The sequence below is a fragment of the Gobio gobio genome (genome assembly GCF_949357685.1).
Source record: "Gobio gobio genome assembly, chromosome: 21".
Classification (NCBI taxonomy): Eukaryota; Metazoa; Chordata; class Actinopteri; order Cypriniformes; family Gobionidae; genus Gobio; species Gobio gobio.
Genome location: NC_137117.1, coordinates 38,340,348 through 38,366,694, shown reverse-complemented (window position 1 = coordinate 38,366,694; position 26,347 = coordinate 38,340,348). Strand labels below are relative to the sequence as shown.

Here is a 26,347-nt window from a genome sequence, read left to right as displayed (position 1 = left end):
CAATGTGGATTGATGTAATTGGCAGACGTGGTGCTCTGCAAATTCAAACGAGAGCCAATCAAAAGCATAGCTTCACTAAACGGCCTTTAAATGGCAGGAGGCACTGTGCTTTTTACAGAAAATATTCAGATGTAACCATTGTAATCAATACAATTTTCATAAGTAACTGTAATTTAACTACACTTTTTTTTTTTTTCTCAGGAACTGTAACTGATTACAGTTGCATTTATTTTGTACTTAAATTACATAACTCTGTTACATGTAACTAGTTTCTCCCCAACATTGGGTGGGCGATATACCGGCAGACGCGATTAATCGGTAGAAATTTGCCAACCGGTAGAGATTTTGTACTATCATCTCTATCGTGGTTACTCTCCCTGTGCGTTGCTGTCTGCACGGTCACAAAATCTTAACGTTTTAAGCATTGCGGTTTAAAAATTGAAGCAGCTAAAGACGATTCGTTTCAGTATGCGCACGCTCTCTGAGAGAGTGTTTCTCAATGCTGTCTGAGAGACGTGCGACATGAAGCCGCTGCTCACAGAGCATGTGAGAAATGTGCTTTTTGCCGCCTAATTGGGCTTGAACGGTTAAATATACATACCTATGTCAAAGACAAAGTACTTTATACATTTTATGTAGTATTTTAGTTTTTTTTTAGGTCTATTTCGTTTGTGTCTTTGTTCTTAATAACTATATTGTGATGTATATCGTTATCATAAAATTTCTCATAGATTTTGGACATATCGCCCACCCCAAACAGATTTTATGACGTATATTTTGTGAAAACAATGCTGCGTGCTGGGCTAAATGTGCCCGTTGTATGTGCATAGCTACATATGATGGTATTTTGACCAGCTGAGAACTCTCAAATAGCTTCTAAAATGTGTAAAGGAATAAAACAGCGGCCTGAATCCCTCCGTCACACACACAAACGAGGAGCCTGTTTCCGACGCTTGTACCGAGCTTTTGGGCAACATCGTGACTAATATCACGAGAAAGGGTCCTTTTTAGGGTCACATCTTGTGACATCACATCCTGTTTTTGGTTCGTTTACATGCCTTTGGTCTGTTGCGTTCATTTATCAGTCGAACCGCACCAGTGGAAGCGGACAGAGACCCATCTTTTCAGGGATCTCTGTTCTCTTGTTCAGTGCACACCAGGGTTTGGATGGCGTTCGCACTTAATAAAAAGAACCGCACTCTTTCTCAAACCTGCCAAGTTTGAACACAGCCTTATTTAGACAGCTACAAAGGTTAGTCAGGTTTAGTCTCTGTTCTAATGGGTTTACATTAGAAAAACCCATCACAGTAAATGTTAAATATTGTATATAATCTGTAAAGATATAGGCAGCTGCATTATTGGACTCATTTTGTCTGATTGCTGTAATACACACAGTTATGTAACAGCAGACTTAGGTGCCCCCTAAGAGGCAAACACCGTTGCCATATCCAAGAGTGATAATACCTGCTGAGATACAACTGAGAATGACTTCCTGAACAGCAGGATAAGGTCAAATCCCTTGCTGATTACCAGATGTAAAGGCAAAGGTGGGCGTTTTCCTGTATAGACCCTGATATTAATGTATTATTAGGTGTTTCCTTTATTTTTTCCACCCTGTTTATGTGTCAGTGGCATGAAGGTATTTTGGAGAGAAGATTAAAGTTCTTAGCTATTGACTTTTAATGCATGTGGAACAGCTATTCACTGTAGTTTAGAGGTTAGTCAATTTAATCCGTATTAAAATGGTTATCGTTCAAATGTAATGTTTTTTTTAATCAATTAACTATAGTAATGAAACGTATTGTGCTTATGTTTTGTTTGCATTTCTGCATTTCAAGCGGTCCACTATGCAAACAGCTTATATCCCATGTGGGCAGTTTGTTAAACACAGTCCTTTGGCATTTCAGGCCGACTGATTTTATCGACCTGTACTGTACTGTCTGGTGTGATTTCAGACAAACCTCATAAAAATTTGTTTTGGGGTATTAATTAGACTTGTATATAAATTAGACTCAGACCGTTAACCATAAAAAGTGAGTATCCAAAAACATTTTAGATAATTATGTAAGTGTTGTAAGGTAAAGCAAAGCAATTACTAAATATATATACACTATATTGTCAAAAGTTTTGGGACGCCTGCCTTTTACATGCACATGAACTTTAATAACATCCCATTCTTAATCTGTAGGGTTTAATATGGAGTTGGCCCACCCTTTGCAGCTTTAACAGCTTCAACTCTTCTGGGAAGGCTTTCCACAAGGTTTAGGAGTGTGTTTATGGGGATTATTGACCATTCTTCTAGAAGCTCATTTCTGAGGTCAGGCACTGATGTTGGACGAGAAGGCCTGGCTCTCAGTCTCCGCTCTAATTCATCCCAAAGGTGTTCAATCGGGTTGAGGTCAGGACTCTGTGCAGGACAGTCAAGTTCCTCCACACCAAACTCACTCATCCATGTCTTTATGGAGCGATGCTTTGAGCACTGGTGCAGTCATGTTGGAACAGGAAGGGGCCATCCCCAAACTGTTGAAATTGTCCAAAATGTCTTGGTATGCTGAACCATTAAGAGTTCCTTTCACTGGAACTAAAGGGCCAAGCCCAACCCCTTAAAAACAACCCCACACCATAATGCCCCCTCCACCAAACTTTACACTTGGCACAATAAAGTCAGGCAAGTCCCGTTCTCCTGACAACTGCCAAACCCAGACTCGTCCATCGGATTGCCAGACAGAGAAGCGTGATTGGTCACTCCAGAGAACACGTCTCCACTGCTCTAGAGTCCAGTGGCGGCGCGCTTTACCCCACTGCATCCCATGCTTTGCATTGCTCTTGGTGATGTAAGGCTTGGATGAGCTGCTCGGCCATGGAAACCCTCTCCATAAAGCTCTACACACTGTTCTTGAGCTAATCTGAAGGCCACATGAAGTTTGGAGGTCTATAGCTGTTGACTCTGCAGAAAGTTGGCGACTTCTGCGCACTGTGACCCTCAGCATGTGCTGACCCCTCTCTGTGGTCGTTATGTGGTCTTTTATGTTGTTCCCAATTGCTTCCACTTTGTTATAATACCATTAACAGTTGACCGTTGAATATTTAGTAGTGAGGAAATTTCACTGAGCTCCTGAGAGCGACCCATTCTTTCACAAATAAGTTTGTAGACGAGTCTGCATGCCTAGGTGTCCCAATACTTTTGGCAATATAGTGTGTGTATCAGTAGGATTCAATTTTTTGTATTCATTTTATTTTATTCAGAAAGGATGTATTAAATTCATCAAGTGACAAAGAAGACTTTTTACATTGTTACAACAAACAAAAAAAAGTTAGAAAAAATATATTTCATGTTTCACAATATTACTGTTTTAACTGTATATTTGATTAAATAAAAACAGCCTAGGTGAGCATAAGACACTTTCTAAACCCCCGAACTTGTGAATGGCAGTGCATGTTAACGGTTTTCAGATGTTAGGTTTTGTTGGTAAAACATCAGAAATCTAATAGACCTATAGTTTTGTGTGTACCCACATTTTCAAATGAATGCCCTGTGTGTAAATAGCAGGGGGACGAAAAGATCTCTCAGTCCTAGCAGTTTAAAGGCAGCAGTGTGATTATTGGTTAGAATACAGCTATACCTCTTTCTACCATCTCTGTCTCTCTCTCTTTCTCCCTCTCTGTCGATATGAAAACACTAACCCTCACTGCGTTGTGTTGTTCTGTCATTGTGGCCCGGCGACGGCTGTGTCTCCAGGTCAGAGCAGAGGATTCGGCTTCGTCGAGTTTAATCACTTGCAGGATGCCAGCCACTGGATGGAGACCAACCAGGTCACTTCACACTGCACACACACATACACACTACAAGACCACACGTGTATGGATATATATGCCCTTTACAGCTGGATTCCTTATGATTTCACAGATTTCGCCATCTCTTAAGAATGAGGTCTGTCTGTTGCCACTCTAATATGCAGTCGGTCTAGCACATACATTCAACTGTGCTACTAGTTGGGCATTTAATGGAAATCCCTAAGCTTTATATAAGTTCAACAGTATTCACGCCCCTCCGAAAGCTCAGTTTGTGTTTTATCATCTCCCTTTTTCAGTTAGCTGCGAAGTGTCTCTTGGCAGCCGTAAAATCCTAGTGTGAGACCTGCCCTATTTTTTGTGTCTCTGTAGTGGAATCTTCAAGGCTTTGAAAAGTGTCATAATCACTCGATGGTTTCAGAAAGCATGAGCATTTGACCAGAATGTTCCTCTAGAGCATCTTTAAATTACCAGTGAGTTCATAGATTAGCTGACCTGTATACTGTATGTTAGTTTACATGAAAGATAGGAAGAAGTTAGTAATGTAATACTGTGGCAGACATATTTGTTCAGAGAAACTTATGGTACACTAAGGCTACGTTCACACCGTCAGTCCAGATCCGCTTATTTGTGTATCCGATTGGAATCTGATCAAAATTATTGCCTGTCCACATTGTGTATTGCAACTGTTCAGATATGATATGATATGTGTGTCCCATACCGCTCTTTCATTTTCCGGAATATCTGCATTGGTTTCTATGGCAGTGATGTTGCCTTAGGTAGGTATAACCCAAAAACAACAACAACAGCCGCAACATAGAGGGGTTTGCAATACAGATGTTGTCTTATTTACATCATGACGATGTGTAGGACTACTGCGTCTTCTGAGACGGGGACAGAAACGTAGGAGGCTGGTATGTGTGGCTTTTGTTCTGTGCTGTCGTCTCCGCCGGATTCAAAACATGTCTCCTATATTATCATTTTCTGCTCGTCCTGCATTTTGCACCAACACAACCTTGTTTCTGCAGCGACTTTCAGCTTCCCATAACAACGTCTGAAGTTTGTTTTATATGCTGTGAGGGTCACATAAACCATGTCAAACTCGATCAGAGCCGTCAGACTGAAATGGATTTCCAGAAAGGAGATTTGAATAGGATTTCAAACAACATGAATGTAGCTCAAAAACAGATTTGTAAAAATCGCATTTGTGAATTATATTTATATTCACACTTGCTAAATCTGATCGGATTTCAATCGGATAGGCACAAAAATTCGGATTCGGACTGATAGTCTGAACGAGGGTCTCTCAATGTACCTGAAGTAAACCTTGCGGAAACAACATCAGAATGCATTCTGGTCCACACTTCAGCTTATTCTGATCAAGAACCACACGCTTGGACAGGAAGATTTTTTTTGAAGGCCTTGAAAAGCAATTGACCACAATTTTGTTTTTGTATTGATGATGCCAAAATGATAGACCATGTGGAAAAAACTGATCCAAATAATGGTGCAGTTGCCTGGAGAAAGAGTCATTTTGTTGGCCACGGCAGTCATACGATGTCACTGGTGCGGCAGCATGACCATAAAAGTGTGCCTGCATTAAATGTCATCAACTTAGAGTTGTCTGATTGTCAGTTGTCTGAAAACGTACAGGCATGCCTGAAGCATGGCAACGCAACACAGCATCTCGTTCCCTTTTCAGGGGAACCGGGTTACATACGTGACCCTAAGACATTCCCTTTTGAGGTAACTCGACGCTGCGTCATGGTGTTGATGCTATGGGAACATAAATACCCACAAGGCCATAAACAACCCATCTTCCATTAATGTCCTATTATGACTGTAAAGCTGCTTTGAAACAATCTATATTGTAAAAAGCGCTATATAAATGGTGACTTGACTTGACCTTGAACCAAGCATAGCCCAAACCCAGGGTCTGAACCTAGAGGTGCCAAACAAGATACATGCTAAGCACTTTAACACCAAGAGGTGCCTTTATCTAATAACTGCTTCAGCGAGCAGACTGGTCCTAGGACCAAAGTTGAGTAGGTCATCTTCTTACTAGGGCCCCTATAGGGCAGAGCTGACTAGAGAGGCTGCAGCTTCAGCTGTGTGCCCCACTCTGGAAGAGGGCAGACTACTGTTACTGTACCACCACATACTGTACCACCACATTAGCCATTCCCAATTTGTAAAGCTCTTTAAAAGCAACCCCACCAAGGGGAGCATGTATTCAGCATCCAGTCTCAAAGAGCTGGCGAAGACTGCACAAGAGTGAGGAACGGCGGTTAGTGTTCGAACCATCTGCTCTATAAACTACCAGCTCAAAGCCCTCAGTCAACTTGTAGAAGAATAGCAAAAGTACTTTCAGGAGATCTAGCTAAGAAAAACCTTTGGGTGGACCTCGGGGGAAGTGTGCCGTCATTGCTCATCTGCACTATCGCCTATCGCCACTATGAGTTAAAGCTTCAGGGGGAGACAGACAGAGCCCGACTTCCTCTCTGTCAACTGCCCTTCCTCGGTTGTCACCAAAAAAGGAACTGAAAGACTATTTCCGCCTATCCACCAGGGAGAGACACTGTCTGTTTAACAGGTCCTCTAGGGAAGTGTACTGGCCACCCTTCTGCAACGTAGCCCATACCTCCACTAATGGTTGCTTATTATCATCGTAATTCCAGCAAGGAAACGAGCTGACAAAAGGAGAACTTAACACTGTCAATTCACCCATTCCTCTCAGAATTCCAGGAAGCGTGCCAACATAGTTCATGTCCACACTGCGGGGCTGAAGGACACTGAACACAAACTTTGTAAAGGCCGCAGACTGAACCCTCACCTCTCTGAACCTCATACTGCATCTATGGCAGTGCCAAAAAGGCCAGAGGGTGAGACCGGGGTGTTAAAGAGAGAGGATTTCTCCTTTTCCTTTATACCCGAAATGTTTAACCATAGATGCCTCTCTGTGGCAACCATCACAGCCATAGAATGGCCATTGGCACAGGCCATCTGCTTGGTGGCACGAAGGGCAAGATCTGTGGCTCTGCGGTGCTCCAGGGCTGCCTCTGGAGATGGTCCCTCCCCTTGGACCAGGTCCTTCAGAAGGTCGGCCTGCAACATTGCCATACTGTGCAGGGCTCCACTGGCCTGACCCGCCACTGCGTACGACTTGGCAAATCTGGAAAGGCTTGGAGCAGTGTTTCTAAACCCTGCTCCTGAAGGACCCTCAACACTGCACATTTTCTTTGTCTCCCTAGTTAAACACACCTGATTCAACTCATCAGCTCATTAGAAGTAACTCCAGGACCTGAATCGGGTGTTCAGAAAGAGCAGACTTTGAGATCGGTGTTTGGGGGTCCTCCAGGACCAGGGTTGAGAAACCCTGGCCTAGAGGGCAAGACCGGTCCCTTCAGGGAAGACAAGGGAGAGATGACTTGCAAACACCTCTTCAACTAGGGGCATTTTCTTGTATCCATGCTCACATAGCGCCTCCATGTTCAAATATTTCAACAGAGGTGACTATGTGAGCGGAATTCCCCATGATCTCGACACCTTTTAGTATGGAGATCAGGTAGAAACAATCCATACCATGAGGCGCTGATGCCTGGCCCCCATCCCCATGCAAAGAGAACCAAGCAAGAGCAGCAGAACCCCATTGAGAGAGAAACAGAGCGTGCTCCGCTCCCAAACAGACAACACAGTGTTTGTGTGTGATGACCTGTATTAAATCGAGGACACACACACAAACTATTTCTTTCTCGCACTCCCAAACAAAGCGGCTTCCTGAAGACAACAAAACTGGTGACGTTTAATGCAGGTGCCCTTTTGTAGTCATGCCGGCGCACCAGTGATATCATTTGATTGCCTTGTCCGATAACATTGGCGTGGTTTCACACGTGTTTCAGACACCGGCGCACACTGAAGGCATTCCCATAGTGTCAACATCATGACGCAGCGTCGAAAGCGAATGAATAACTACCTAATATTTCACAAAAGTTAAAGGGGTGGTAAACCACGATTTCACTATTCTAACTTTAGCTAGCGTGTAATGTTGCTGCTTGAGCATAAACAACATCTGCAAAGTTACAACGTTCAAAGTTTAAAGCAAAGGGAGATATTTGCTTTTAAAGAAATCAGTTTCTAAGAACTACAGCAAACGGCCAGTAGGTGACTACACACATTCCTCCAGGGTTGGTGACATCAACAGGCTCAATATTTACATAAACCCCTCCTCCGAGAATATTAAATAAGGGGGGGTGAGGCCATTTTGTATCGCGGCGCTGTTGTGGTATAGTAGGCTGGAGTGTTGTTGCCGCGATGCCGAGGAAACGCTGTTATTTTCATCCGGATTGCAGGTCTGGGGTACTTGCTCTGTTCAGCCTTCCTTGGGACGGGGGTGCGTTGCAGAGCGTTTAACATAAAACATGTTATATGCACGTGTGTTTGAGTCAGCGGGGAATCAGGCGCGCGCGGGGCTCCCTGCAGCACATCTAACAGAGGAAAACATCCACCGTCTTCGCGATTTCAATGCCAGATTTGCACAACGTCAGCTGCGTGAAAAAAACACTGCCGGTGCGTGGATGCATGACGCGCGCTGCACATTTCACGGAGGACAACACAAACTTCCACAAACTTCGCAAGTTCAATACAGGATATGCACAACGGCTTGTCCTGAAAGCTGGATTTACAAACAGAAGCTGTTTACGGGCCACAACCTGTAAGTCTGATTTATATTTCATCGATGTGTTTTCCTGTAATAGGTTGTAGCGAGGAAGTAAACAGATGACAACACTGTTCTGCAAACCAGTCTGTTAAATGATCATTCATACTTAACGTTATCCGACGAACACCTAACGTTACAAACACTAACGTTAAAATCTCAACAGCGAACCTGACATTAGTGTAAATGATTCTTTGATTAGAGCTTTTATGTAGTGTTTATCTACAGGCATGCTAAACATGGTTCTGTGTGTGATTTGGCTAACTTACTAGTTAAAGCCAGTGCTTAGTGTTTGTTTTGGGTTAGTTCTTGCGACAGATATTTGGCTATAATCGTTCTAAAAATACAAAAGTTAAAGTGCCATTCAGTAGCGATCACTATAGATCCGCAGTCTTTACTCTTGAGGACTGAACAGGTTCTGCTCGATCATCTTCACTCAAATGTTCTGGGTCTGATTCGGGCTCATATGGTTTTATTGACGCCGTTGTTTCTAACACTGACCAAAGCACAGCCTCCGGTAAGGGGCGTGACGTTTCCGACATGCGTGCACTAGGCGTTTAGCGAATCACAACACACTGGGCCAGCTAACCAATCAGAGCCCACTGCGTATTTTTGAGGGACTGGCTTCATACAACCCGGAAAGCATCAGACCGTTTTACAAGGAGGGACAGAGCAGTGTAGAATAAAGGTCAAATATATGAAAAATAAGGCAATTTTTTTTAAAACGAAGCATGAACACATGTTACAGTGCACCCCACAAACACAGTCAAGCCTTCAAAAGAATGTGTTTTACCACCCCTTTAAGTGTGCTGTTAATTTATTGCCACAATCCTTGCAGAATTGGGCAAATTCACAGATTTGTTCTTCATTAAATGTGCTGCAGCAGCCCAATTCCTGGTAAACAACACTTTCTTTCATGCTGTGCACCCTGATCTCTGGTATTTGTGTAGCAGCCAGGCCGTGAGATTGAAATCACCAATTTTCAGCCAGTTTTTTGCCATTTTTTCATGTAGCAGATGGTTCATGAATGGACTGCGTGGTCCATTACTAGCCTAGATCTTGATTTTAAAAAGGCTAACTTTAGGTTATTTCTGTATTATTCGTGGGTACGAAGGGGTGCCATAACAAATAGACGTGAAACAATATCAAGGCGTATTTGTTTTTATGTACACAAGCATGGAGTCATGTTTGTATTTATTTATCAGGGCTCTGACATGCTCAAAATTGGGTAATTGGATAGTGGTTAGATTTCTTTAAGTATTCAGTTACATTAAGGATGTTTTCTTAATGGCAGTAGCTCAAATGAGGGAAGTTGTCTGCATTTATTTTTAAGCATTGAGGTCCTGAAGGATTTATGTTTGGCTCAGGTACAGTAATACGATCAAGTCTTTATTCAATGTATCTTGTCATCGCTGTATGAATTTGCTTTTGTGAAACTTCTGTCTGGATGTGTTATTTGTGGCTTAATGTGGGTGGGCAGGAGTGAGCGCGACTTTTTTTTTTTCCCCTGAATGGGGGAGGTTGAGGCTTCTGGCCAGAGAGAGTGTCCGCACACACTCTCTCACACGCAGGCCGGCGCGTCTTTCTGAGTCCTCTCAAGCTGATGGTGATATCTGTCTTCCTCTCTCTCTTTTATCCAGTCTTCTTCTCCCCTCTTGTGTGAGATAAGGTCTCAAGTGTACCAATTCCACCCTGAAAATGATATTTATTCTTTTGTCCCCTCTCTTCCTCTGTGTCTCGTTTTCAGAGAGTGCTCACTATTTTGGGACAGCGAGTATCTATGCACTACAGCGACCCAAAGCCCCGTGCTAATGAAGACTGGCTCTGCAATAAGGTAACTTTCTAAAGGTTCTTAATTTCAATTAATAAAGAATCATTTTAAATTAAGTCCAAGTAAAAATTTATTCTTGAATTATTGTGCTTTTAAAGGCATAGCTCATCTTAAAATGAAAATGAAGTCATAATTTACTTACCCTGGTGTTGTTCTAATGCCATATGCCCTTCTTTCTTTTTTTCGGACAACAAAAGGACAATTGTTAAAAATTGTCCCGCTCCTCCATATAATGGCAGTGAATAGTGCCCAGCATCAAGCTTTTCAAAAAAAGGCGCAAAAGTATCACAGAATGATCTAGTGTAACTTGTGTCGTATATTCCAAGTGTTCTATGGATATACTATGGGTTTGTACTATAACATACCTATATTTAATGTATTTTTTAATGAAAATCCTGACCTTAGCCATTGGTCTTTGATGCACAGCTATGCGCATGTGCGTTCGTGAGACTCCACAGTTCACTCCGAAAGCACACAATTTGTGAGAAATCAAGATTAATAAATGCACGACATGAAATGCAATGCCTAGAAATTCCCAAAAAGTATTTGTGGACTTTCTCCACTGGGTTGAATATTTCAGGACCGGAACTCAAGATGAAGACAGCAGTGTTTGGGAAGCTACTCTGAGACTAACTTATGAGTAGCTAGTCAAACTACAAAGTAGTTAAGGTACAGTCAAGCAAACCTTCTGAAAACGTAGTGAGCTACACTACAACTTACTATCAAAAAGTAGCTAGCCGCATTGAAAACTTTTCTTTTTTACAATGACATTGTATATTACAAATAATTGAATACTTTTTAATGAAGAATGTTATAAGTAATTAGGATTTGGGGTTTAAAACAACATAATGTAATACAATTATGATTTCACAGTATTGTTTATTTTATAAACTATCCAAAGAAACACACAATAATATTCAAATTTAAGCCTATATCTCAAACTGAAAGTGCAAAATTGCTACACATGTAACATCAATGCAGGAACAAAATGTATGCAGATGAAATTGTATACACGGGAGTAGTCAAAAATGCAGGTTAAACTCACAGCACATGCAGTGATGAAGCTCATTTACTGTGAACGGAGCCGCTCTGAGACGCGAATCAAGAGCTACTTGCATGAAAACAGTGCGCTTCATTCTGAAAACCAACACAACCTATTTAATTAGATCTCAGCCTTTGCTGTGTGATAAGTGCGCTGCAATTCACCTGTATGTAATTCACAATTTCAGTTTGTGATCTAATAAGAAGACGACGCTGTGATGCTTCAAAACGCAATATAGCTTTTGGTCATGCTACACCGCTACTAGCTGGAAAAAGTTTATAGCTACTGTCAAGCTACACTGTTACACTACAGCTGAGCTACTGAAAAATGTAGTTAAGTTAGTAGTGTCGCTACTTGTAGTTAGCTACTCCCCAACACTAGATAACAGTCAGAATAATAGTTGGCAATAACTATGTTTCGGCGAACACAACGGATATATTAACCTCAGAGAAGAAATTACATGAATTGTATTTCATGTCGCGTTTTTGTTCATCTTGAGTCTCACAGACGTGTAGTTGTGCACAGATGATCAATGGACAATATCTGGATTTTCATTAAATAATATATTACATTTCGGTTTGTTTTTCCCTAAACCCTATCGTATACACTTGAAAATATTCCCCAGAACACTTGGAATATATGACACACGTTACACTGGATCATTGTGTGACACTTTTGCATCTTTTCATTCCAAACCTAAGACTTTCATTCATCTTCGAAACACAAATGAAGATATTTTTCATGAAACCTGAGAAATTTCTGACCCTCCATTGAAAGTCCATGCAACCAAAACTCTGATGCTTCAATATGAATAACAGTAATCCATATGAATCAAGCAGTTTAATCTAAGTCTTTTGAAGATGCACTTTCAGATCGTTTATAAGCCTAAATTAAATTTGTTTATCATATTTTCACATGTAGACATTGATCAATGCACATACATAGAGCACATCAAATATGGGAAATGGAAGAGCAAACTTAACTGGTTCTCAGTCGCAAATCAAGCTTGTTTGGGCTAATGTTGAGCCAATGAGGTTTGTTGCTCGTTAAGCAATGTTGAGCTGCTGTTGAGCCTTATTACTATTATTATTAATATATTGATGTCACAATAATGGACCATTTGGGAAAACACCAAAATAATGGTGTGATTGTATTAATTTCTTTCTTGTTGGCCTAAACATCTGTTTTGCTTGGCAGTGTGGAGTGCAGAACTTCAAACGAAGAGAAAAGTGTTTCAAATGCGGAGTTCCAAAATCAGGTGAGAATTGAAATGGCCTTTCTCATGCTCCAAATGGTAAAAACATGTATATTAATGTACATTCTTGCACGTATGGCTCTTTCTTTTCAGAGGCTGAGCTAAAAAAACTGCCTCTGGTGCCAAAGAGTTTACCTTTGGGTCAGTTAAAGGACTCAGCTCAGGGTTTACTGCCCCTTCCCATCATATACCAGACAGCATCTCCAATTCTCAACTTAAGTTCCTCGACCCAGGCTGGCGAGGTGGCCAATGACAGTAAGTCGTACACACGTTTAACACTTTTCCTTTTGGGTAAGACATTGCTTCCATCTGTGTTCACATGTCTTCAGCTCTGATACTGCGGAATCTGGGACCCCATACGACACTAGAGGCCATTTTGTCCGCTTTGTCCCCATTTGCTACTCTCTCCTCTTCAAATGTCCGGCTCATCAAAGACAAACAGACACAGCTCAACCGAGGGTTTGCTTTCCTGCAGCTCACTACTATCGTGGTAAGACAGCGACTCTACTTGCAAATGGCATCTGCTTGTTTTGCTGGGAAGTTGCGGCTTCAACGCATATGTGTAAGACTAACACAAACAGGTATTGTATCATGTTTTAGGAAGCTTCACAGCTGCTTCAGATCCTCCAGTCCCTGCAGCCTCCTCTCTCTATTGACGGCAAGCTCATCTCTGTAGAGTTTGCCAAGGGCTCCAAACGGTATGAGTTCATAACTTTCTAATAGGCCTTTATCACACTTCTGCGTTTAAAAAAGCGGAAGCTTAAAAATAAACTTCTGCTGTAGGCTGTGCCCATAGCATGGGATTCTTGAGATTTATTTATGTAAAATTCAGCACAGATACTTATTTTAAAGACACCAACCTCAGTTTACAATCATTAATTGAGTATTGTGAAACAAAGAAAAAAGGTGTCAATATTCTGAGTGCATATTTTGTGATTTTAAAGGGGAGCGTCCAAGCCGTACTGTATGTGTTTACGCAATACTTCAGTCTGTTTGCCTTATTTTATTACAGAACTGCAAGAATACGAAACAAACAATATACACTATACTGCCAAAAGTTTTGGGACGCCTGCCTTTACATGCACATGAACTTTAATGACATCCCATTCTTAATCTGTAGGGTTTAATATGGAGTTGGCCCACCCTTTGCAGCTCTAACAGCTTCAACTCTTCTGGGAAGGCTTTCCACAAGGTTTAGGAGTGTGTTTATGGGGATTTTTGACCATTCTTCTAGAAGCTCATTTGTGAGGTCAGGCACTGATGTTGGACGAGAAGGCCTGGCTCGAGTCTCTGCTCTAATTCATCCCAAAGGTGTTCAATCGGGTTGAGCTCATGACTCAAGTTCCTCCACACCCAACTTGCTCATTCATGTCTTTATGGGCCGATGCTTTGTGCACTGGAGAGCAGTCATGTTGGAGCAGGAAGGGGCCATCCCCAAACTGTCCCCACAAAGTTGGGAGCATGAAATTGTCCAAAATGAGCAAAATTAGGTATGCTGAAGCATTAAGAGTTCCTTTCACTGGAACTAAGGGGCCAAGCCCAACCCCTGGAAAACAAACCCACACCATAATCCCCCTCCACCAAACTTTACACTTGGCACAATGCAGTCAGGAAAGTCCCGTTCTCCTGGCAACCGCCAAACCCAGACTCATCCATCGGATTGCCAGACAGAGAAGCGTGATTGGTCACTCCAGAGAACACGTCTCCACTGCTCTAGAGTCCAGTGGCGGCGCGCTTTACCCCACTGCATCCGACGCTTTGCATTACACTTGGTGATGTAAGTCTTGGATGAGCTGCTCGGCCATGGAAACCCTCTCCATAAAGCTCTACACACTGTTCTTGAGCTAATCTGAAGGCCACATGAAGTTTGGAGGTCTATTGACTCTGCAGAAAGTTGGCGACTTCTGCGCTCTGTGACCCTCAGCATGCGCTGACCCCGCTTTTTTATTTTTATGTGGCCTACCACTTCGTGGCTGAGTTGCTGTTGTTCCCAATTGCCTCCACTTTGTTATTATACCACTAACAGTTGACCGTGGAATATTTAGTAGTGAGGAAATTTCACGAATGGTCTTATTGCACAGGTGGCAGCCGATCCCGGTCCCGCGCTTGAGTTCACTGAGCTCCTGAGAGCGACCCATTCTCTCACAAATGTTTGTAGAAGCGTCTGCATGTCTAGTAGCTTGATTTATACACCTGTGGCCATGGAAGTGATGGGAACACCTGAATTCAATGATTTGGAGGGGTGTCCCAATACTTTTGGCTATATAGTGTATCACATTAAAGAGCATCAGAATGAAACCAATATTAATTTCAACTAAAGTAAATTAAAGGTTTGTGGGGAAATTATATTAATAATGGCAGCACCGGCAGCACATATGATCGTGTCTCCCAGATAATGTTAAACAGTAAAATAAAAGATGACACGCATAGCAGCAGGGTATCATGTAAGTCTAAATAATTTGTTTTAAATATTGACATTATTGTTAAGTTGACAATAATGCAGGCAGAAATTCCTTTATGCCACTAATCAGAGCAGGATGTGACAACAAGCGAACTGTGATTTTTAAAAGCCTATACCGATCCAGCAGCGCTACACTGATGTCATAGTTGTGTAATAGGAAAAGTAAAATGCAGCAGAGCCACACATTTGAGAATGTTTACAGATCTTACTATTACTATAATGCTTTACATGTATGTTATGCAGCTTTGTGAGTGTTCTCCCTCTCTCTCTCAGCGATGCTTTTCTGGCAGATGGGAGTCGGGTGAGTGTGGCGACAGTAGCGAGTACAGCTATAGCTGCAGCGCAGTGGGCCGTCACTCAGGTACTCACAACATAAAGACTAATATGTAGGGAATAATTTACTCTAGGATGTTCAATTAGTGATAATGAATGTGCATCCAAGGTGTAAATGCGGCCATGTTGCAAAGCAGATTGATTTGATATCAGTTATTCCACTTAAAGGGATAGTTCACCCATAAATGAGTTTCTTGGAACACAAAAGAAGATATTTTGAAGAATACTGGTTAGACAGTTGACGGTAGCCAAAAAAATAGGGAGGAAAAAATACTATGGAAGTCAATAGCTACCGTCAACTGTCTAACCAATTGTGTGTTCAGCAGAAGCAAGAAACGTATACAGGTTTGGAACAACATGAGGGTAAGTAATGACAACATTTTCATTTTTGGGTGAACTATCCCTTTAGAAACCTATTTTGCTTAGAAACCGTTCAAATCTTACATGACAATTGGGAAAAATCTGTGATGTGTAACTCTCAAAGGCTAATCTGGATGTATAATAGCCACACAAATACAGCAAACAACTGTGAACGAGTCTCAACCAATCAGAAGCAAGATTTTTTTAAAAGTAAAACTGACTGTGTTTTTTTTTTAATATTAGCACAATACTATCTAGTGATGCAACTGGAAATATATGGCTGAAAATGAAGTTTTGGTTTTGAACAAATGATTGACAGAAACAGTGATGTTTAATTATCTTCATTCAAACACAAATGAACATTAGAAAGTTTTATTTAAAACTGTTCCTAAAGAACATGTACATTGATTTTAAAAGTCTTTAATTAGTCTGTTTTTAGATTGATTTCGTTTTTTGGATTACTTGCATTCAGTGATTTTCCTCTGACAAATGTCTGGTTATTGTTCCAGACGGCGCAGCTCTCGGGTGCAGCTGCAGGTGGTGATTTCAGTGTGCACCCGCAGGGGGCGGCAGCTGTGTTTGGGCAAGAGGCCGTACATGGTTTCAGTGCAGAGGCGCAACCCTTTAAAAGGCTAGCGGCTGCGGGGCTGACTAGCCACACTTCATTAGGCACTCCTGACGGAGGAACTGCCTCTACAGGTATACCTACATCTCCGTTACATCTGCTGCCAGCCCCTGAATCTTTTACTGAAGTAAGTGTAAATGTGTTTTTAATCGCAGGAGAAACAGGTGCTACCTCCATACTGGCGCTCGCAGCATCCCACAGCCAGCTTGTCGCCACAACAACCTCCACACTGGCCAACCAGGTGGAGTTCTGTTTTTCCTGTTCATTCGTTATTTTATTTTCTGTGTTGCTATCAAAATTCAGTGAACCATTTTTTAAATTTCCGATGCACTTATTGTCTGTCTTTATACTCCGTGTGTCTGTGTGTCTCCAGGTGGAGATAATTGGGAAACCTCAGCCTGCTACCCCGAACCAGCCTGCCACACCTGGAACTGCCCTGGAGTGCCAGCAGTACCGTAAGCACACCGTCCAAAACATTAAAGTGCTCCTATTATGTTAGTTTAAAGGCTCCTAATTTTGTCTCCTACAATAGGTTTACATGCATCCAAGTTAAAAACATTTTTGTTGTGATTGGTCTACTCTGCTCTGATTTGGTCAGATGGTCCAGTCGGATGTAACTGGTCTACTCTTCTCTGATTGGTCAGATGGTCCAGTCTGTTGTGCTTGGTCTACTCTTCTGTTTGGTCAGATGGCCCAGTATGTTGTATACACGGTGATACAAACCGTAACAATGGCGTTTTGTTTTACCAAATCAATTCAAGCCCATGTCATCATTCTTTGGAAGTGCATGCAAAGAGGATTTGCTTTGACATGTCGACAACCTGAACCAAACTCTTCCAGTCTCAGCTACAACTACAGAGTTTGAACGTCAAAGTAGACATTGTTCTTGGGCCGCCAGTAGAGACCATAGGCTAGTTACAAACCTCCGGAGGTTTATTATGTAAGTAAGACTGGAATTGCTCATTTCGGCAGTTCAGAATTGGTTCTTTCTTTTAAGGAGACAATAATGCCATTTATTGTGCATTTTGATCTATGAAACTGCTGAACTTTTACTTTCACAAACGGCTATATTACACACTGCATGGAAGGAAATATTCAAACTTGCATAATGAGGGGCACTTTAATATTAATTTTACCAAAAATGTATTTGCAGTTACTTCAGCTGACTAATGAATTCCTGTGCATCTTCATTTTCATATAAACAAGGTGCATCAATTGTGTTTCCTCTTTCCTGCAGCGGATCCTGACGTGTCCACGTACCAGTACGATGAGAGCTCTGGCTATTATTATGACCCTCTTACAGGCCTCTATTATGACGCAAATTCACAGGTAATAAAAAAGGCTTGGGGATTGCAGAACACAGTTTATGAAGTGCGTGCTGGAGGATTTGGTCATTTACACATAAGCGCATGTTGACTGGGAAGAAGGGGCATAATAACGTTGTCATAAAATTGTGATTTAATATGTATTTGTTTTAAATTGAAAAGTTAGCATATTTACTGTTCGGTAAAAGCACATTTATTTTAAATTACTCTGATATTTAAAATGGGTCGGACTGCGGGTTTTCAGATCCAGGTGGACCCGTGAAGACCTCTAGCTCCAACCCTAATCAAACACACACATGGACCAGCTGGTCAATCTTCAGAGTTGCTTGAGTTTAATCAGGGTTGGAGCTAAACTCTGGAGGACCGCATATAGTACCTTCAGGGCTGGATTTGAGGAACCCAAAGTTAAACCCTGAATATCATGTAGCTGTTTATATCTGGGGTGTTTTTTATTCTATATAGGTGGATTTATATCATTACCTTATGGAATATATCTGTGTTTTTATGACAAATGCTTAAATTTGACCAGTTACTTCAATTATTCCGAATACTATGGACTGTTACCAATCAAATTATACCAGCATCAACAAAAGCCGTCTTTACACTGACAAGGTGGGACAAAAGCTCCACCTGAATGGCATTTATGTTAATTGACTGTTTAATGCTGCTCAAAGTTGGCATACATGTATTTACACCAATTCATAATGTAAATAGCCGAAATAAAGTATATCAGTTATTAAACTAAAAAACAGGAATTCATTACAGGGTAGGGCTGCAATATTGGGTATTTTATTTTAAGGTGACTTTATGTAATTACACTAGTGCTGGGAATCGATTAACATTTTTTGCACTAATTAATCGCTTTTTTTTTTCTGTAATTAATCGCGATTAAAAACATATGTTTTATTATATTTTAATAATTTTAGTTACTCTCCAAATTAATGTAGAAACAATTTAAAGACAGCATATTTTTAAATATTTGTTGTAATGGCATCTCTATATGAATGAAGGCCAGTATCACTGATACTAATGTCTCTATGAAACATTAATGTCGTTACATTACAGTATAACTGAAAGCTACCAATTTCAACATTTATTAGGCTTTAAAAAAACAAGTTTTAATTTAAGTGAACTTAAAACAATCTTCTCGTAACCCCATTATAATAAATGTTAAAATGTCGAGTGTGTGTCAGGGTGTCCCTCGATTAGCTGACATGAGATGCGCACACACACAGACAGGACAATGACATACAGCGTGTTCTCTTGTGTCTTGTCGCGCTTGGATTGTTTAAAAGCATTTACATGAATAAAGGCGTGATCATATAATGTAACGCTAGGCAAAAATGGATATAAAAACGGACGCTGCGTTAATTGCGTTAAATATTTTGAATGCGTTAAACTGAAAAAAAATAATCACCCACGTTAATTTGCTCGGCACTAAATTACATAAATAAGTACTGAGAAATATTGATGACCTACATGTACTTACTATAGGTTTTGGTTTAGGAGTAGTTACTTGTAATTTTGCAGATCTGTTATTACCACAATAAGTACATGTAACACCTGATAATAAAGTGTTATGATGACAAGAATCATTTTCAGATTCAGGATTTAGTCACAGAATAAAACGGCGGTGCTTTCAGCTGTCAGATCTAAACCTCTGATTGACCATTGCATTCATAAGCTCAACAGAAACGTGTGTTATTGGTTGTAATGCTCAGCGCTGCAAAAAACAACACACAAAAATAAATCTGATGCAACGTGAGCAGATCTAAATGTAATGCTGCAATCAACACTTTTAATTTTCATATTTCACTTTTAATAACAACAGTTATAATAGATTTAGTTTAATTGAGCAGTTTATGCCCCCTTATCTATTATGAGCATCTTTGTTCAGTTTGGTGTCATTTTTGCCCCAAGCCCCCATTGATTTCCGACCGATTCAGGTGAGTTTAATTGTGTAAGGTTCTTGTCTTTTATTTGATGACTAGTCCGTCAGTGATGACCAAGCAACTTAATACAGCTTCTATACAAGCATACTGATACTGAGAATGCTTTGTGATGTTCTTCTAGTACTATTATAATGCCCATACGCAGCAGTACATGTACTGGGATGGGGAAAGCCGCACGTATGTTCCTGCCCCATCACAGACGTCCGATGACCCCACAGACCCTGCGGCCACGGGAGCGTCCTCTGACCTTTCAGGTGCTCCCAACAACGGCAAGGACAAGAAGGACAAGCCCAAGAGTAAGACAGCACAGCAGGTACATCCTCAAACTACTTAAGTCACCATGAAAAATGTGTTTACTGGCGCAACCTGTCACTCACATGAGATCCACCGTTAGCAAACCACAACCATCCAATCAATTCCCCATGGACAAAACCAAGTCCCGCCCTACATTTTGTCTTCCATTTCATGCCGACTTTAAAGGAAATGTGTTAGAAGTCAGAAATGCTCACTGCATGTGAATCATTTCGCATGTTAAGGTGTACTGATGTATCAGCTGAAACAAACTGTCTGTTGTTGTTGCCATCTCCACAACAAGTTTCTTTTTCGACCGTTGAGGTTTTGGTGAGATGACATGTGATTTAAATCGAGTATTTGTATGTTTCTTCAGATAGCCAAAGACATGGAGCGGTGGGCCAAAAGTCTGAACAGGCAGAAGGATAATGGCCGGTCGTCCTCGTCTTCCACGTTGAGCACAAACTCTCGATTGATGGCACAGGGTAGACCGGACGACAGGCGGGAATCTGCCAGCGCGGATGCGGGTTACGCCGTCCTGGAGATGAAGGTTGGGTTTGTACACGTCTGACTAATGCCCTGCTGTTAAAATGCCACATCATGTCTCACTGATGGTGTGAAATTTTCCCACAGGGTGTCTTGCTGGAGAGACCTCAGATTCTGATGGAGCAGATCAGACATCCAGAAGAAAGAGAAGTATGTTTTGTGTTTTGTTACCCTACGGGCCTGTTATACTCATGGGAAAGTTATTTTTCGTTCCTCGCTTAAGGGGGAAAAAGTAAAAAGTTTGAAAAACGTGAACCGTCATATACTGTTAGAGAACATACAATGCCGCCCACACAAAATAAATCCACAACAAAAATGACAGCGGTGAAAAAACAGCTGTTAAGAAAGCATGGCTTTCCACTACTTCCACCATATGAATGGTTTTCCAATCATTACATGTTCGGGTCTTTATATTATTTTCCATTTTATTTTGTATTTTTGTTGTTTTGTTTTATTGCATGTTGGGATTTTGGGGATTATTTTATTAGTGATTTTGACTGGTTTCTTTTTGTCTTGTTTTTCAAACAGTACACATACAAGATGCACAAAATAAACATTTTCTATTATTGGCACTGAAGTGTTTTAAAAAATGAATTGTTGCTTCTCTCAGCAGAGTCCTCCTCTGGGTCTGGTGGCAGGCTACAGCGGAGAGACGGACAGCGAGGAGGAGGGCGGAGAGCGAGAGGAGAGACTGACAGACTGGTCTAAACTGGCCTGTCTGCTGTGCAGGAGACAGTTCCCCAGTAAAGAGGCTCTGATCAGACATCAGCAGCTCTCAGAGCTACACAGAGTGAGTGATGGCTGGAGATCTGCCAACATATGAGCCTTGTTGAATGCCAAGAGGATGTTGTTTTCATTTTTATATGTAAATTTTTTTTTTCATACACTATATTGCCAAAAGTATTGGGACACTCCTCCCAAATCATTGAATCAGGTGCTCCAATCACTTCCATGGCCACAGGTGTATAAATCAAGCACTAGACATGCAGACGCTCCTACAAACATCTGTGAAAGAATGGGTCTCTCTCAGGAGCTCAGTGAACTCAAGCGTGGTGCCGTGATCGGTTGCCACCTGTGCCATAAGACCATTCAGGAAATTTCCTCACTACTAAATATTCCACGCTCAACTGTTAGTGGTATAATAACAAAGTGGAAGCAATTGGGAACAACAGCAACTCAGCCATGAAGTGGTAGGACGCATAAATCACAGAGCGGGGTCAGCACATGCTGAGGGTCACAGTGCGCAGAAGTCGGCAACTTTCTGCAGAGTCAATAGCTAAAGACCTACAAATTTCCTGTGGCCTTCAGATTAGCTCAAGAACAGTGCACAAATGTCCATAAAGACATGGATGAGTGAGTTTGGTGTGGAGGAACTTGACTGTCCTGCACAGAGTCCTGAGCTCAACCCGATTGAACACCTTTGGGATGAATTAGAGCGGAGACTGAGAGCCAGGCCTTCTCGTCCAACATCAGTGCCTGACCTCACAAATGAGCTTCTAGAAGAATGGTCAAAAATTCCCATAAACACACTCCTAAACCTTGTGGAAAGCCTTCCCAGAAGAGTTGAAGCTGTTAGAGCTGCAAAGGGTGGGCCAACTCCATATTAAACCCTACGGATTAAGAATGGGATGTTATTAAAGTTCATGTGCATGTAAAGGCAGGCGTCCCAAAACTTTTTGCAATATAGTGTACATTGAAAAGAATATTAGCAATAAACAGTGCTATTACTGTTATCTAAAGTCCTGTTTACACCTGGTATTAAGATGCGTTTTGGTCGATCAGATCTCAAGTAGACGAGGGAGACACACCCGTTTACACCTGGTGTTTTAATCCATCTCTTTTGTCCACTTTCAACCACTTCTGTCCTGATTTGTGTGAGTGGAGGGTCTATGGGCGGGCATATGCATGGGCTTTTTCAGCTCTTTCGGTCTAATGGATGAAATTAGCTTGTGGAATTTAGACAACGGAAAAACACGGAGAGCATCAGCTTTAGTTTCTGCTCTGACAGACACAAGACCAGCCGAACGCTGTTAGTGTGTGTTAGAAATCAGGAATGGTGAGAGAACATTCAGCTTGGGACGTTTTTCATCGTCAAAACAAAATTGAGTGAATTGAGTTTAAATCCTGTCTGGCTAGCGCGCTTCCCATAATGTTTATGCATTAGGTCAGTAGGCGTAGAGTAGACGGGTTTTTTCCGTGGCTGTTTGAACACATTCGACTACCCCCTGGAAGTGGTGGAAAGTGGACAAGCTCAAAACATTTTTAGACCCGTTTACAGCTGTATTTAGCTTCGTCCACTTGTGATCCGATCGACCATGAATGCATCTTAATACCAGATGTGAACAGGGCCTAAAATAAAACTATTAAAAAAAGTTTTTGTTCATTTCAAAAAAGCTTGAATATAATGAAATATGAATATTACCTCAGACTGGCCCGAATGCAGTGGAACACGCAATAAAAGACGACTGTCAACAGAACTAATACAAATTACAAAAACAGCAGTATTACTAAAAACTGCTAACTTAAAATATGAATAAATACCATAATACTATACAAATAACACCAGCTATAACTAGACCAACGGTGCTCGCTGTGCAACTAAAACACTTTATTGTTGTTCACACTCAGTCTGATTGTTCATTTTTGTCTCGTTTTAGTTTGGATATTTTTGCTGGAAAAATCTATGAATCCAAATTCAAGCTGCAACAACAAACCAAATTAATTATCAGAATAATACACGTCATTGTCTTTGTTCATCCATGTGCAGCAAAACCTGGAGCAGAGGAGAGCCAGACCGGGCCAGCCAGAGTCACACGAGCGATCCGAAATTGAGGTAAACCCCCGATTACATCTCCAAACTCCTGATACATTCAGGACTGTATTTCCCTCTTAACTGTTATTTTTTTCCTATGATTCATTGATTTTGACACTTCTGAAGTATTGACCTCTGGGTGGCGCTCTTTTTAGCTGAAATACAGGGACCGGGCAGCAGAAAGGAGAGAAAAAGGGGCTGTCCCACAACAACCAGATGCAAAAAAGAGGAGATTCAGCCCTTCGTAAGTGCAGTTTAAGACATTGTACCATGGAAATAACACGTTATTTTGGGGGTGTGCTATGGTAACATTGTGGTGTTTGAGTGTAATGTCTTCTGTTTTGCTCTTGCCCATGGTCAGCAGTGGCGTTGGATCTCAGATGCTTCCTGGAAGGATGGAGAAAGGCTTTTTCATTCGCAACCTCCCAGTGGAGTAATGCTGTACGTCTTTGGACCTTCTCCAATACTAAACGAAACGCCTCGTGAGCAGTTTGTAACCTTGTGGTGCGGAACGTGTGCACAGAGCGACAATGCAGCTAAGAGACCATTTATCAAAGATTGGAATGATGCAGATAAATATCGGATTCAGGTTGATTTAGGAAAGTGTTTTTCCTTAATCAGCCTGAATCCTATTTATTTAGAGTCAAGTGGAAAGTGCATATATATATATCTCTCTAAATTGGATTCAGGTTGAATACCCTCAGGACCCTGAAGAAAAAACCCACCACACAGCACACCGTTACTGTAAATACAGTCCAGCTCTGTGACTTTAGCCCACCGTCAGCTTCCCAGAAAGCAATTTGTGAACATGTGCGGATGACCTGAATTTAGGCGAAACATTTTGCAATTCTGGGAAGCTGAGAAAATGATGTCAGGATGGAAAACTGGGACAATTCAGAATACGTTTCTTTCGACTTTTAACACACGGTTTTGTCCCTTTATATATTCTTTGATCAACAGCCAGTGACCCTAAGCAGAAGCTTTTGCTGATTTGCAAGTACGTGTGCTATGCATTTCGCATGTCTCCCGTGACATGACAGTCTATGCAGAAATGACAGACAGCAGGTGTCTGTGAAGACTTGCACAGTAGATTATTCTTTAGTGATCGTCTCTTCAAGAAAAGGCACAGCAGAGGATTTTTATTAGCCTAATTTGCAGTAAATATATCATATCATATGACTTATAAGCTGTATAAGCTGGTATACAGGTTTTTAAATGTGAATTTAAGGTGGTCAGAGTGAGTTTGTGAGTACTTGTCCTTATTAGCACTAAGTGCCGTTATGTTTATTTTGTTTGTTTTATTCATACTAATTTTGCTCGGATGTTAACAGAAAAGGTTATTTTGTTGGATGATTATGATTTAGAAAATGGTTCCTTATAAGAATTGTTTCATGTGAAATATAGGACTTGCTGTATGAATATTGATAATGGGACATGTTTTGAAAGCAGATGTTTTTTTTGTTTTTTTTTAAATGTATTGACGCCTAAACACGTCTGGGTCTCATTTTACCACAATCCAAGTTAGAAAAAAAGGCTAATTTTATTTCCTATAATGTGTTCAATTATACAAGAAGAAAATATTCTATTCTATTGTGACTTTTCCTTCCAGTTCAGCTTTTTATTATTAACATAGTGTGTGGGGGATCTTCCTTTTTTTATGGTAATTTGAGGAAAAAGTTTTTTTTCTTCTAAATTTCGCTGTGAAATGACTGTGAGACATGACGTTTGCAATGAGTGAGTTTGTCCCCAACAACCCGACATGTACTGAGAGAATGCATTTGCACAATACAGCTTCCTATATCAGTTCGGGGTCCGTTTTTTTTTTAATACTTTTATTAAGCAAGGACACATTAAATTGACAGTAAAGACATTCATAATGTCACAAAAGATTGCTCTTTTCAACTTTCTATTCATCAAAGAATCCTGACAAAACAATAATATTAATCACCATAACTGTTTTCAACATTGATAATGATAATAAATATTGCTTGATCATCAAATCATCACATTAGAATGATTTCTGAAGGATCATGTGACACTGAAGACTGGAGTAATGATGCTTGAAATTCAGACATTAAAATAGAAAATGTCTCGGTTACGTCAATGTCACAGACATATTGGGATCCCAATATGTCGCGACGTCGACGTAACGTCGAACGTGACCGACTGAAAGGGAACAGGTATTTTTAACCTCTTAAACTCCAAGGACCCTGATGACATAATCAAGTATATTCTTAAAATATAAAAGTCTGTGGAGGACCTCATCTGGTACCATTTGAAAGCTTGGAGTCTCTACTTTCTGGAGATATGCATCACTTTGGCATTTATTTACTCTAAATTACTCTGGTACCATTTCCATCTGGATTTGGCCTACCCAAATTGAAAAGCTTCCCATACCCACATACAGTGGTCTCTAAATACACAAGTTGCGTGTCATTTTACAGGAAACCCTTTGAAGCAGGGCTCCAGAGTGCGACTAAATGGTCGCATTTTGCGACTAAAATTTGAGAGTGTGCGACTGAATTTTACATCCAGTCGCACATGTGCAACCAGTAAATTTGCCTGCTGTCGGTACTGGAGAAATTAAGAAAATACACTTACTAATTATAATTGATAGACGTTATGTCTGGCAAATTCTATCTTTGCCAGCCGTTTCTATATGAGATTATCAGTGTTGTGCGTGAACGAGTTCAAAAGAACGCGTTCATTGAACACGCTCATTTTTTCGTGAACGTTGAACTGAACGCAACACATTTTTTAATAAAGAACTTGAACGTGAATTAGTTCACATTATGTGTCATGAACGGCAGACATCACTGTAAATGAACGTTGGAATTTGTTTTCCATTGAAAACTGAGTGACATCTGTTTTCTCTTTTGAAACGCAACGAGAGAAAGTTCCTCCCTCCTGTATTCTCGCTGGTGCCGCTTAAATCATGTATCACCAGACAGAAATGGTTTTGACATTGTGTGCGCAATGCATTGCGGGCAACGTAGTGTCCGGCTGAG

At 41.0% G+C, this 26,347-nt stretch overlaps 1 protein-coding gene across 5 annotated transcripts in view; it reads left to right on the top strand.

Annotated features, from left to right (window-relative positions):
* Positions 1 to 25,142, top strand: part of rbm10 (RNA binding motif protein 10) — a 35,219-nt gene extending 10,077 nt beyond the window's left edge. For 2 of the 5 annotated variants that reach the window (XM_079802999.1, XM_079803000.1), the window contains 18 exons: positions 3,740 to 3,813; positions 10,254 to 10,340; positions 12,577 to 12,637; positions 12,728 to 12,889; positions 12,964 to 13,124; positions 13,235 to 13,332; positions 15,369 to 15,456; positions 16,298 to 16,487; positions 16,569 to 16,654; positions 16,787 to 16,868; positions 17,651 to 17,742; positions 19,812 to 20,003; positions 20,358 to 20,531; positions 20,615 to 20,677; positions 21,138 to 21,317; positions 23,295 to 23,360; positions 23,495 to 23,583; positions 23,701 to 25,142. In XM_079802999.1, the coding sequence (XP_079659125.1) occupies positions 3,740 to 3,813; positions 10,254 to 10,340; positions 12,577 to 12,637; positions 12,728 to 12,889; positions 12,964 to 13,124; positions 13,235 to 13,332; positions 15,369 to 15,456; positions 16,298 to 16,487; positions 16,569 to 16,654; positions 16,787 to 16,868; positions 17,651 to 17,742; positions 19,812 to 20,003; positions 20,358 to 20,531; positions 20,615 to 20,677; positions 21,138 to 21,317; positions 23,295 to 23,360; positions 23,495 to 23,583; positions 23,701 to 23,776 (2,021 nt within the window). In that variant the 3' untranslated portion in view covers positions 23,777 to 25,142. The remainder of the gene's footprint in view (positions 1 to 3,739; positions 3,814 to 10,253; positions 10,341 to 12,576; positions 12,638 to 12,727; positions 12,890 to 12,963; positions 13,125 to 13,234; positions 13,333 to 15,368; positions 15,457 to 16,297; positions 16,488 to 16,568; positions 16,655 to 16,786; positions 16,869 to 17,650; positions 17,743 to 19,811; positions 20,004 to 20,357; positions 20,532 to 20,614; positions 20,678 to 21,137; positions 21,318 to 23,294; positions 23,361 to 23,494; positions 23,584 to 23,700) is intronic. The other 3 variants (XM_079803003.1, XM_079803001.1, XM_079803002.1) reach the window with 3 other exon arrangements.
* The last annotated feature ends 1,205 nt before the right edge of the window (positions 25,143 to 26,347 follow it).